Source organism: Erigeron canadensis, chromosome 5 (assembly GCF_010389155.1).
Source record: "Erigeron canadensis isolate Cc75 chromosome 5, C_canadensis_v1, whole genome shotgun sequence".
Lineage (NCBI taxonomy): Eukaryota > Viridiplantae > Streptophyta > Magnoliopsida > Asterales > Asteraceae > Erigeron > Erigeron canadensis.
The window spans coordinates 35885403-35897840 of record NC_057765.1 but is presented as its reverse complement, the minus strand read 5'-3'; the positions used below and the strand labels follow the sequence as shown (position 1 = coordinate 35897840).

General features: G+C 32.0%; 2 protein-coding genes across 5 annotated transcripts; both read left to right on the top strand.

Moving 5' to 3' along the window:
• The first annotated feature begins 2583 nt into the window (after positions 1–2583).
• LOC122600212 lies at positions 2584–7693 on the top strand. Of its 4 annotated transcripts, none has more exons than XR_006324021.1 (4): positions 2584–2738; positions 4123–5196; positions 6521–6575; positions 7226–7693. XR_006324021.1 is itself a non-coding variant. In XM_043772890.1 (4 exons), exons 2-3 carry the CDS (start codon positions 4313–4315, stop codon positions 6549–6551), a joined length of 879 nt encoding a protein of 292 aa, XP_043628825.1. In that variant the 5' UTR covers positions 2584–2738; positions 4123–4312; the 3' UTR covers positions 6552–6558; positions 7226–7693. The 4 variants fall into 4 exon arrangements, 3 of the variants coding, with proteins under 3 accessions (XP_043628825.1, XP_043628826.1, XP_043628827.1); XM_043772890.1 differs by having other exon boundaries at positions 4123–5160; positions 6521–6558; XM_043772891.1 differs by having other exon boundaries at positions 4123–5160.
• A 2360-nt stretch (positions 7694–10053) lies between these two features.
• LOC122600626 (AIG2-like protein D) lies at positions 10054–12360 on the top strand. The gene is made up of 5 exons (XM_043773371.1): positions 10054–10357; positions 10793–10865; positions 11243–11335; positions 11411–11494; positions 12016–12360. Exons 1-5 carry the CDS (start codon positions 10236–10238, stop codon positions 12157–12159), a joined length of 516 nt encoding a protein of 171 aa, XP_043629306.1. The 5' UTR covers positions 10054–10235; the 3' UTR covers positions 12160–12360.
• Positions 12361–12438: the final 78 nt, after the last annotated feature.

Here is a 12438-nt window from a genome sequence, read left to right as displayed (position 1 = left end):
ATAATATACATAAAAATCTCTGTAATCATATAGAAAATAGACTAATAAATCTGAATGATTAGGATTAATGATTAGTAATAATTTAATTGACATAACATGCTTAAAATTAAGAAATTAATGAAAAAATGACACATCATTAAAAATCCTATATAACATGCTCTCATAATTGTCACCTAAGAAAAAACATATCATCTCTTAGTTGTATATAGAGATAATAATAAATTATTAACATGAATACCTAAAAATTTTGAGTTTACGATTTGGAATCACAACGCTGTTTGCCGTCATCCATTATGCTTACAAGTTCCGATTTTTATGTGATTGTAAAAATTTAAGGTAAATCCAAAATTCAAACTAAACATATATTATATTTATCAATGTTGTTTATTATATAGAAGCTTCGATGATCGGTTTATTTTAACCACAATTTATTTCATATTCACGAATCATATATGTGATATATCCGAATTGTTTTATGATCAAATTTATATAACTACCGTACATCATATGGATATTAGGACTAGTAAATGAATATAACAAACCTCATACGCGTTTAATCGGATTATATACATATTTGAAATTGTAACAACTTCACTACAAAAGTATATGCAACAAGTCAAACTTAAGAAATGAATCATTTGACTAACTTTATGCATTTTGACTTATTGAAAGGATACTTCCAATGAATGTGTATGTAATTTTCATGTGATAGCAATACATCGAGTCAATGGTCATTGGATAATTTGTATTATAACATGTATAAAAGAGTTGTAGTTTATAATTATATATTAGTATAAACTTCTTACATCTTTGAAGTCATTTGATCTTTCCGGAGAATTAGAATTAAAAGAGTTGTAGATCTTTATTATTATTTTTTTTTCATGCAAAAGAATGCTATAAAATTTTTAATATGAATAGTTATTTGTTATGGGGTAGTAATAATCACCATAAAATTTAATAAATTTATCACAATATACATATATCATAGCATATTATACAAGTATAAAATGCATAACAGTGATAGATTTATCAACTTATATGATACGATTATCATTTTCCTTTGTTAAAGTAACTCCCAATACCGTATTTCACGGGTTTTTGGGTCCAAATACCGTCTTTGACGGTGTATGGAGAGGTTGAGATATAGACAACTTTACCTTTACCAAAAGTATAGAAGTTGCTTCCAATTTTCCTTTGTTATGAATCTATAAAGAAAAAGAATGAAAAGTTTAACAATGGTAGATAGATGGGTCCGCGTATTTATTAAAACACTCATTACCTACTTTTAAGTTTTAATTACACTTATGTATCACTAATTCGTTTTATTATAAAAAAAATATAATAATGACTAAAGTTTACAAAGCTAAACCGACCAAATATTAAAATATCAAAAACTGAAAACGAAATCAAAGGCAAAAGTGTACACAACAAATATGGCACAAGTGCCGACACCAACCCCCATGGCTCATGATGTATTATTAAGGTTTTGCTAAATAAAATTTTAAAGAACGTATTCAATTAAAATATGAGGAGTATGGTACCTGCATAATGCGGCGGCGATGATATTAGTTGTGATGTGGTGGTGTCGACGGATGGTGATGACGTCGACGTTAAGTTGTGTAGGTAATTGATACAAAGATATTTGACTTTTAGGGATAGTGAATATATCTTTTTTTAATTATGAAATGATTGTGTAAGTTAATTAATTAAGGGTAAAATAGTAATTTCGCATGTCTCAAAATTGTAAATTTTTCAACACAGGGATATAATATTTATATAGTAGTATAGAGGTATAAAAGTATAGATAATGTTATAAGTATTTTATTATACGTAAAGATGTCATTTTTATATATTTTATACTTTTTATATGTTTCATGAGTTCATGACAACTACTAAAAAACTTAAAAAAAGGATAATTTTTTTTTTAAAGGTGAGTTTCGATTCAGACATGTTAGAGGTAATTTTAATTAGAGATTTTCTAGACCTACAACCCTTTACTTATGGAATATTCTTTTAAGATGAGAACCCCAAGACTTGAACTTGAGACCTTAGGTAAACTCACCCCGAGGCCCACATAGCGGATTTAGAAGATATCACTAATAATGTAAATACTTTTAAAATCTTAATATAAATACATTAAATTTTAATTGTTTTAATTAATTAATTTTGTATTAATAAGATAGATTTATTTTTTTACTTTTTTTTTTTTTTTTTTTTTTGTATTTATAAGATAGATAGTAGTATTAGGATATATATTAGCTATTAATGTATTGGATATATATTAACTATTATTTTATTTGATATACATTAACTATTATTTTTGATTTTATATTCTCTTATTTAAAATATCTTTAATGATTAAGTTATATTATTATTATTTTATCTTTAAAAATATTTCAATTAACCTTTTACATCAATTATTTATACCATTCGACGTTGCTTTTATCACCGGCAGTCATCGTTACCATCACACTATCAAAACCATTACCATCGGTGTATTGTGCTGCTTATAAAAAAAACTACACCCATACATATTTAATTAGTGAATAAAAAATAAATAAATATGAAAAGCAGTATTAACACATAAAAAAACACACAACACACAGAGCCGAGACAAACACAGTTAGCGTGTCATGTTCACAGACCTCACCACCAACACCACCATCATCATCTCCATCTCTTTTCCACAAGTCTTCTCTTCTCATCGATCCATTTTTTCACTTTAAACCCCTTCAAAGGTTTATTTTTAGCTCATGACTTTACTTATTATTTTATTTTATTTTTTTTTAATCTCTATTTGCTGGTTAAGCTCACATCTCTATCTGTTTGAGATTTATTCATGTAGCAGTATTTTTGTGTTAATATATCGTTTAGATTTCTATATTTATGGTTGGTTGGTGGATCTAATATATGATATGCCCTTTTTATTTGTTCATTTTTAGTTGATAATTATAGAGTATCAGCCTAACTGCTGTATCATTATTTGGATAGGATGGATGGGGGCAATATCATGTGATATATACTATTTATATATACACACACTATATATCTATATCTATTTATCTATCTATCTATCTATCTATCTATCTATCTATCTATCTATCTATCTATCTATCTATCTATCTATCTATCTATCTATCTATCTATCTATCTATCTATCTATATATATAGTTCTAGTTTTATACCCTTTAGGATTGTTTAATGAATTTTTTTTATTTTGATGGAGAATGTGAAAGATGGATAAAGTTAATGATTTGATGACTAGGCACCGCGGGCGGTATTTGTTGTATATGAATTTTTATGTGATGAAAAGATGTTAATGGTTGTTGAAATGAAGCATGGATTTTTTTGTAGTTATGAATTTATGATTTAAGAAGATGATAACAAATTTGGAAGGTTTCTTAACAATCCTAGGAGCTAGTTTATTGGCATATTGACTGTCACGTGTATTTGGTAATGAGAAGTTCACACTCACACCCAATTTGCATCCGCTTTGGAGCGGCACCTTATATCTTGTGATTGAAAAACCTACCCATAAACATAGCACTTTCGTGAACAATTGCAAACCTTTTTTCACTTGTTTGAGTAGTCTTTCAGTATTAAAGAACAAACTAAAACCGATAATGCAATGAGTGTGATTTGAAAGAAAATAGCGAGATGCCTTATCCAAACCAGCTAAATCGTCATCACACTTTTGTCTGTTAAAAAGATTAAAATCTGAATCATGTTGCTGAGATATCTTAAAGCAAGTCTTGGCCATTACTCCCGATTTAGAGGTTAGGGATCATCATAGGCCCGACTGTTAAGCAAATATGGATAATATGCCATATCCATATCATCTTATAGACATTTATTATGCCGTTATAGAAGAACTGTCAATTGTTAGGGTGCTTTATCCGTTACATCAGATGTATGGGCCTTATACTTCTGCTTTATTCATGGACTTTAGTGGGATCTCTTGCATGATTGTCTTAAGGTTTTCCCACTAACCAAGTTAGTTTACTCACACAAATGTAGTACTGAATTATCCCTCGAGTCATATTGCATATTAATTATATTTTTTTTGATGCCTTTCGTTTCCAATTTGTACTCTTAAATGTACTTTTGTTCTTCTTTCACCAGGTACAATTGCTTGTGATGTTTAAGATCAAGTGCTTTATAGGTGCTAGCCTTCTGCTGTAGGTTTGTGGTCTTCATTAAGTTATAGGATTTGATCAAGCACCAGATATTAAACATCACATTAGTTCTGATTCTTGATGTTGATACACACCTTCTCGTAAACGGTAAAGCTCTAATTAACTTGACGCTTCTTATGGAGGCTTATCATCTTGATATAAAATGGGACGATGTCACATGTCCTATATGTCTTTCCTTCCCACATAACTGTGTTCTTCTTCAATGCTCTTCTTACAATAAAGGATGCCGACCTTTTGTGTGTGACACCGGTCATTTACACTCAAATTGTTTGGACCGTTTCCAAACTGCAAATAAGATGTCATCTGGGTCAGATTCACAAGTAACTTCTGATGAATCAACTGTAATAAGTGCAGATGCCACTAGCAAGCCATTATGCCCTCTTTGCAGAGGTGATGTTACTGGGTGGGTAGTTGTCAGTGAGGCTCGAGTTAAATTGGACGAGAAAAAACGCGGCTGTGAAGAAGAAAAGTGCACATTTTCAGGAACTTATACGGAGCTTCGGGAACATGCTAATGTGGAGCACCCTCATGCGTGCCCATCAAAAATTGATCCTGCAAGACAGCTTGATTGGGAAAATTTTCAGCAGTCGTCTGAGATTATCGATGTTTTGAGCACCATACATTCTGAAATTCCACACGGGGTGGTTTTGGGAGATTATGTTATAGAATATGGGGATAATGGTTCTGGAGATGAATTTGAAGACTTCCCTGGTGATGATGGAAATTGGTGGACTTCTTGTATATTGTATCAAGTGTTTGATAATTTTAGGAATTCTAGAAATAGAAGAAGGCAAAGAGTAAGTGCAGCAAGGAGAGAAAGTCGTCGATTGAGCTACGATAATACTTCCAACTCTGATGAAGGTTCTGTAGTATCTGCGGAATTTGCAGACTATAGAGGTGTTGATCCCGAGGATGATTATGTGACTAGCAATAGTATATCCAGGGGTAGAACAGGTCATCGCAGGTGGGCAAGCTTTTCTTGTGTTTCTTGAATGTTTAGGTATGCCATGAGGCATTATAGTTTTTTCTTTTTTTATGGGTTTTGATGAGGGCTGTAACCAAGGTGTTATTACATGCTTAAAAAGTTGTACGATATTGTCTAGGTGCTAGATAAGTGGAGATGAAGGTACAACTTTTTTATCATGTAGTAACACTTTGGTGATATGGCTTAGGAATGTCAGCTTCAAAATCTTTATCTATATATGATATGCGTTTACTATGATAATGGAACAATGCTGTTACAAAATAGTGTAATTAGTTAAAAAAAAATTACAAGGTTATATTCATAGAACTCGACATTGTGAACCCGTCTGACAGGTTTCCCTTTTAGGTTTGATTTCTCCCATTTGACAGGTTTTGCTAACTATCGAATTCACCCATTTGATTCGCTTGAGATAAACCACAACCTAATTCGACCCTATAATGGGTCAAATTTGTGACCACTGTTTTTTTTATGTGAAGGTTTTGACATTTATAGGTTGACCTTTCTGCTTTGAACATGAGTATGTGACATATGTTGGCTTTTCTTAATATCCTGTATTGGTAAATTCATACTGTGTTTCTTTGATCCATAGTCCATACCTTTGTTGATAATTTGTGTTTAAGGCTCTAAAGTTGAGTTGGTGGGTCTTTAAGCATTAACTTCTAATATGAACACATTTTTTGCTTGGATCTCGCTTGAAAAATATATGACTCATGCTTTTTAGGTATAAATAAGGCTTAATTAGCTCCTTCTTTAGCATGCCCGTTTTCCCAAGAATCGATAGGAACTAGATGTGGCAAAATGTGCGGGTCAGGCAGGTTTAGTAACGCGTCCAAACTGGTCTGGGGCAGGCTATATGTCAACATGTTTTTCAAAATCTTTTGTAATCTTATATATACTAATGTATAAAAAAATATATAAAAGCTTATTTTCAATTCAATAATATAATTTTTGTAGGAAAGCATTTTCGGAGGTTCTAAGCAGATCTGTACGCTTCAGCGATTTTGTGACTTGTTCAACCCATTGAGTAGTTTCTTAATAAGCTGTTTTTACCTGTTTGATGTGTTAAAGATATAAAGAAATCCAAGTTGATCCAAAGTTATGCAAACAGTCGAAATTGGTACCTCTAGTAGGAACTGACTTTCGTGCATTTGATAATTTGGTGACATTAAACCTGGAACGTAGAGTTACATAATCATATGAAGTGGAGGGTACATTTTACAGATCATTTTGCAGAAGTGTAATGTTTTTGCTATCATGTTTCGTGATCCTCCCTTGTTTCTCATTAACACATGTACATGCTCTGATCCATATTCTTTTGTATTTCTTATCTATGCAACAGTTCTCGAAGACGCCCTTCACGTTTTTTATGATAATTAGGTACGGCATCTCACTTGGTATGTTTCTTGCTACTCTTGGTAATTGGTAAAGAACTCATACATATACATAATCACATACCAGTTGCATAATGTTAGGGACCGTGCTTAATAAGATTTTTCAGAACTTCTAATTCCGTCTAAATGAAACCCCATATCAGAACTTTACGCAAAATACATAAGATACCCCTAATTATTCTTCCTTTTTAAAGACGGGATGAAGAGTCATATTAACGATTTCTATTTAACCAAGTGTACATATAGAGGTGCCAAAATCGTTGAGTTGGGTAGTTAGTTTTGTTTCAAAACAGGTTGGGACGGCCCACAAATAGTTTTACAATGATCCGAATTTAATAATAAGATGTAGGAGAGTTTGTGCACATTAAGTACCTGTTCAGCTTGTTTCTGCCTGGCTTGTTGGAGATAAATTATTTCATAGATTGATCCTTTTACCTAAGAATGGCCCGCATTTGCTACCTTAGTCACATTTTTGAGTCAAGCAAACAATTCTGTCTCCATAAATTGCAAAACAAAAGTGGTTGATGAATAATCCTGTTTCAGTGCATATATGATAAATAGAAAAAAATGTTTCTACATCCACCTGATGATCTAAATCTCCTAAGCCCTCATTTATTCTTTGTAGTTCTGAAGTTTGTCTTGCATTTTGCTAGGTTTCAAGTCAATCTCAAGTTGCAAGGAAGTGGGGCTGAGGAGACTCCTTGAGTCTTGGAAGTCAAACATTCAGATGGAAAAGGCTGCTACTTGAGATTGAGAAGACAAAATATGTGATCCTGCGTGCTGATTTTGCTGACTTTTCTTAATGATGTTAGGTTGTTCCCCTCTTCCGAGTTGCTTTTTTCAAATTCACTCCTGGATTACCGAATAAATCTTCAAACCCCACCCGTGTACATTGAAAGGGGAAATCTTTTATTCTCGTCTTCTGATACCGAACAAATGAAACTAACAAAGGACGATTTAGCATCTGTTGCCATCATGCCATGTTGACTTATGCTTACTGATCCTTTATCCATAAATGATCCTGTCATTGTCGTTTGCATTTATCGATAACTGACTTATTTCCTGTATAAATTAATTTATTATTATTCACTTATCCAATAAAATGCATCAAGTTGACCACATATTCATATGAATGAATTAAAATAGTCAAGTGTATTAACGAGCTGTAGAAATGGCATGACTGCAATGAACCTTTGTGCCTTCGATGTAGATGGTTGGATTATGTCACGTGTATATTTATCAATAGTGATTCAGTTGAACGATGATATCTGTGCAGGTTTGGTAGATGGGTTACCAACTTGTAGTTCTACTTTTCACATCAAATTGTGATTAATGCAATGAGTTTGTTTAATTGTCATTACGGTTTCTGTAAAATGTATAGAAACTTCCATATAAGAGGTGAGGCTTTGCAACATTCTGCTCCTGGAAATGAGCATAAACTTTCTAGCCAACTCAGCTGACAGCGTCGCCGTCCCTAGCTGCTGTTATCATGTTTTTTGCATTAAATTTCTTTTTTTTTTAAATTAACTTAAACTATCCATCATTAATTGTATTGTGCGGACAATATTCCATTAAGAACCATAATAAGCATCATGTAAGCCTCGGGGGATAGTTAAGTACTTAGACACTACATTCTTGAGTTTTTTTTAGATGAGATAAGGAAAAAAATGATAGGAGATAATGTAAAATTTTCATTCTTAGAGGGTTTTTTTTTATTAAAAGAAAGGAAAAGAAATGATAGGATAGCTTATAGAATTTTAGTCTTAAAATTTTCTTGCCAAATTGGGATGATTTAGAAAGAAAAGAAAAGATAGCTAGGTAAAAGTATTATTTCAGCCTTCAATCTATTTCTAATAATTTATTTAATAAGGTATATTTGTAAAACTATTTTTTCCCCCTTTCCTTTCATTTAAACTTCGCTATGTTCTTGAGTTTTTTTAAAAAAGGAAAAGAAAAGAATATGAAGGATCGTAAAAGGAGTTGTGTTATTGAGTTGATTTTAGTGATGAAAAAGAAATGAAATGAGAGGATTTGAAAGGATAGTTTAGTTGATTTTGTTTAAAATATTTTCTTCCCACATTTGGGGTGATTTGGAAGGAAGAAACTTTCGTCTCCAATCTTTTCTCTTCTTTTATAAACTAAAACTTAAAGAATGTAAATAATTTTTTTGATTTTTTTCTTTACTTTCATTTTTTCTAAAACTCAAAAATACATTATATGCATACAATTTTTTTTCTTCTCCTTCCCTATTCAACCTTATCATGTTTTTTTTCTTTTAATTTTTATCTCGAAAATGCGGTGTAAGTCGGTAGAAGTGTAGAATAGAAAATATCGTGCTCTCATACCTACCAATTCATTTCAAAAGAACCATGCATCATTGTTTTAAAGACTCGGTGTAAGGTGGTTTTCACACCGTGAAACCATATCGCACCGGTCAAATATCATGCTCGTCGATGCTTTGAGTGTATTTTGGAATCTTATCTTTTTTAATCATTATATGGAACTGTGATTTACTAAAGGTAAAATAGGATTCAACCAACGTGATCGACTGATCGTTAAATACTTAAATGTCGTGTTAACATGACAATTTTTTCCAATTTAGTCCAAGTGACTATCGTTAGTGCTCTTCTTAAAAGAACGAAGTGGGTGCCATGCATAAACTTACATTTCCACTCCACTCATTTGTTTCTATCATATATATTTTACGACGACTCATATCATTAGTGATTCATCATGTTTATAGTTAAGCGTTTTTTTGTTAGAATTAAAAAAAAAATAGATGGTGATATTCGTACCCCATAAATTGATAAATTTATCACAACAATATATTAAACAGTTGTACCGTATGTTATATAATTTACATCTGTGGTAAATTTATATTAATATCACCACTCAAAAAAGATAGATAGGCACTTTCTTATTTTGTTATGATACAAGCATAATACCCGCACATTGCGGTATAATTTTGTTTTAGAAGTGACAATTTTTTATAATGGTGGATATAGTAATTTAGTGTTGTAGTGTGTGGAGGAGCATTTTGGAACCATAAATATGTTGAAAGGGGCTTTTTGGGATAAAAAAATATATGCTTAATTTCTTAAGACATTCCATAAATAAAAACTCAAAATGCTTTATAAGATAGTAAAGATATTGATCTTTGAGATTGCTTATTTATTTGGGAAATGATTAATCTTCCTAACAAAATAGCTTAAAAATCCTCCTAACTATTGGATGATGATATGTGAAAAAATCAAGGGGCATGATTAAGAAAGAGTATTAATAGATAACACATGTCACCTTCTTAGAGTGTTAGGAGAATTTTTAAGCTATTTTGTTAGAAGAATTAGTCATTTTCCTATTTAATTTGTAGTGCATAAATAAAACAAGCAAATGAGCTAAGTTGTTTATTTAGGGGAAAAAAACTTTGCTAACCAATCAACCAAGGCCAATTGTTGTAAAGTTCGTGAAACTTTTTTTGGTTGTTAAATTCGTCGTCGTCGTCATCATCAGAATAACATCTTCATCTTATTCCAATCTCAAATCTCACTTCCAATTCCAATCAATCATTATTTTAATTTAACTAATACTATTTCATTTGAGACATATAATTAGATTTAGATAAAAAATCAGACACACACTGACTGATCAAAACTAAGAAGAAAAATGTTGACATCAGCAAATACAGTTACAAATGTATTTGTGTACGGAAGTTTATTAGCAGACGACGTCGTTCGGGTCCTTCTTAACCGCATACCTCAAAATTCACCTGCCACTCTTCACGGCTTGTCAGTCTCTCCCTTTCTCTTTATTTTTATTTATTTATTAATTAAAATTGCTTATTTACATCCATATATATCTTAGATATTAACGATTTTCCAATTAGATAAAAATGTAACATATCATATCCATTTTACCAATTGAGCAAGTTGATGCTAAATTACGTGAATAAACGTGACAGGAATTGATTAGGTGTATGAACTTATAAAATGTATGATTTAGGTTTGTTCCCGTAAACTGACAGTTTGTTAGGGATACCTTTGTTTTTGGATTACATTTCTAACCTTACTGAACGTGACGACAATTATAAACCACATGTTTAGAAGTGGTCGAGTAAGGTTTATCGGCCTTTTCATCACGTTGATCATCTGTAATATATATTTTTAAGAATTCAGAGGCTTGACTTTCATCTGTAACATATATATATTTTTCTTTTCTTGTAGTCATAGATTTAGCGTCAAAGGGCGTGTGTATCCTGCGATTCTACCTGTAGAAAACAAAAATGTTACAGGAAGGGTATGTTTGTTCCTTTTTATGTCGTGTCCTTGATCTTATAGTCATTTTGCCATTTTTACTATAAGAGCACCCCCAATGGGTGCTCCCAATACATTCAATACACTGCCACATCAGCGCCCACATCAGCGCCATTGGCGAATATGAATATAATTTATACTATAAAACTATCAAGCCAATCTTTTGTTACAATATACCAATATGTGTTTTGGGAATCCATCTTATCCATGTAAATTGCAACATTTTTAAATTTTTGGACAGTTTTCCAAGTTATAATTACCTCTCAGTACAATTCTCGTATTTTATCATAATTGAAGGGTATTTTTTTATAGTTACTGTGTAGGCGTGTATTATGACTGTTGTTGATCATATTGCTGCAGGTCTTACAAGGGATTACAGCCCCAGAATTAGATATACTAGATAAATTCGAGGATTTTGAGTATGAAAAAAGGCTTGTTGATGTCTCTTTGCTGGTTTGTATCTGAAACCATTCTCATATATAAGTTGGTAGCCAAATGTTACTTATAAAATTTTGATTGGTTATGCAGGATAGCTCTGATACATTACAGGCTTACACCTACGTTTGGGTCGACAAGGACGACCCTGATCTCTATGGAGAATGGGATTTTGAGGTAATACTCTTTTGTTGTATACCTGCTTATATTTTGTTTCAAATTTACAATCTACGCATGCAACCTAGCTGCCTGTTTTGATTCCCAAATCTTGGATTCGTGCAAAACAAAGTAGTGCACTGCACATGAGTTATTTCAATTTTCTAGATCTGACTTCTTCTACTTATGTACATGGATCTATCCAGGTCATTCCCCATCTTTAACATGTCAAATGGGTTAAAGGTCCATTCATAAAACCCCTTAATTTGCTTTATTGAAAAGAAATCTGGATTATAATGTGTATTAATTTGCATTTTGAAATCATATTTAACACACAAGTAATTTTTAAAGATAAGTTAGAAATCTTGGACAAAAAGTGTTTCTGCCTTTCTTGTTAATCCCAATCTATCCCAAATCTGTGTACCAAAGTTAACAATTTTGATATGTTACCCACCCGTTATTTTGCTATCTCAAGCTTATATTTTTTTATATCTATATACCTTATGAAGTTTCAAAGTAATCTGACGTACCGGTACTTGCAGGTGTGGAAGGAGTCAAAGATGAAAGATTTTGTGAATATGACCATAGGGTTTGTGGAAGAGCAGGAGCTACCTGAATCCAAGCCAAGAGTTGCAACCTATGAGTCCTACTATAAGCCGAATGATGGCAACAATCTTTCGACATAAATGTTGCCAGATCTAAATCTTGATGATATCCATCAATTCTCTCCAGCCAGCAAAACCCAATCATCAGATGTTTCAGCTATGAAAGATCATGCTTTGTATAGTCATGAAAATAATTCATGCAGTATCTGCCATATGCCATTTATTTCATTTTCAAAAAAACCTGGCTTCAACTCAGATTGCAATTAGGTCTACTTTTGATCATTTAGTTGTTTATGGATATGCATTCCTTAGAAACGATAATCTATTTATTTTACACATTAAAAGGCAGAAAACAGGAGT

Bases quoted from the DNA above. Each gene is read 5' to 3' on its own strand.
- LOC122600212 (XM_043772890.1), top strand. From the start codon at position 4,313: ATGGAGGCTTATCATCTTGATATAAAATGGGACGATGTCACATGTCCT. The intron at 5,161-6,520 runs GTGGGCAAGCTT...TCTATGCAACAG, and splicing joins GGTAGAACAGGTCATCGCAG to TTCTCGAAGACGCCCTTCAC.
- LOC122600626 (XM_043773371.1), top strand. From the start codon at position 10,236: ATGTTGACATCAGCAAATACAGTTACAAATGTATTTGTGTACGGAAGT. The intron at 11,336-11,410 runs GTTTGTATCTGA...TTGGTTATGCAG, and splicing joins TTGTTGATGTCTCTTTGCTG to GATAGCTCTGATACATTACA. The intron at 11,495-12,015 runs GTAATACTCTTT...CGGTACTTGCAG, and splicing joins ATGGAGAATGGGATTTTGAG to GTGTGGAAGGAGTCAAAGAT.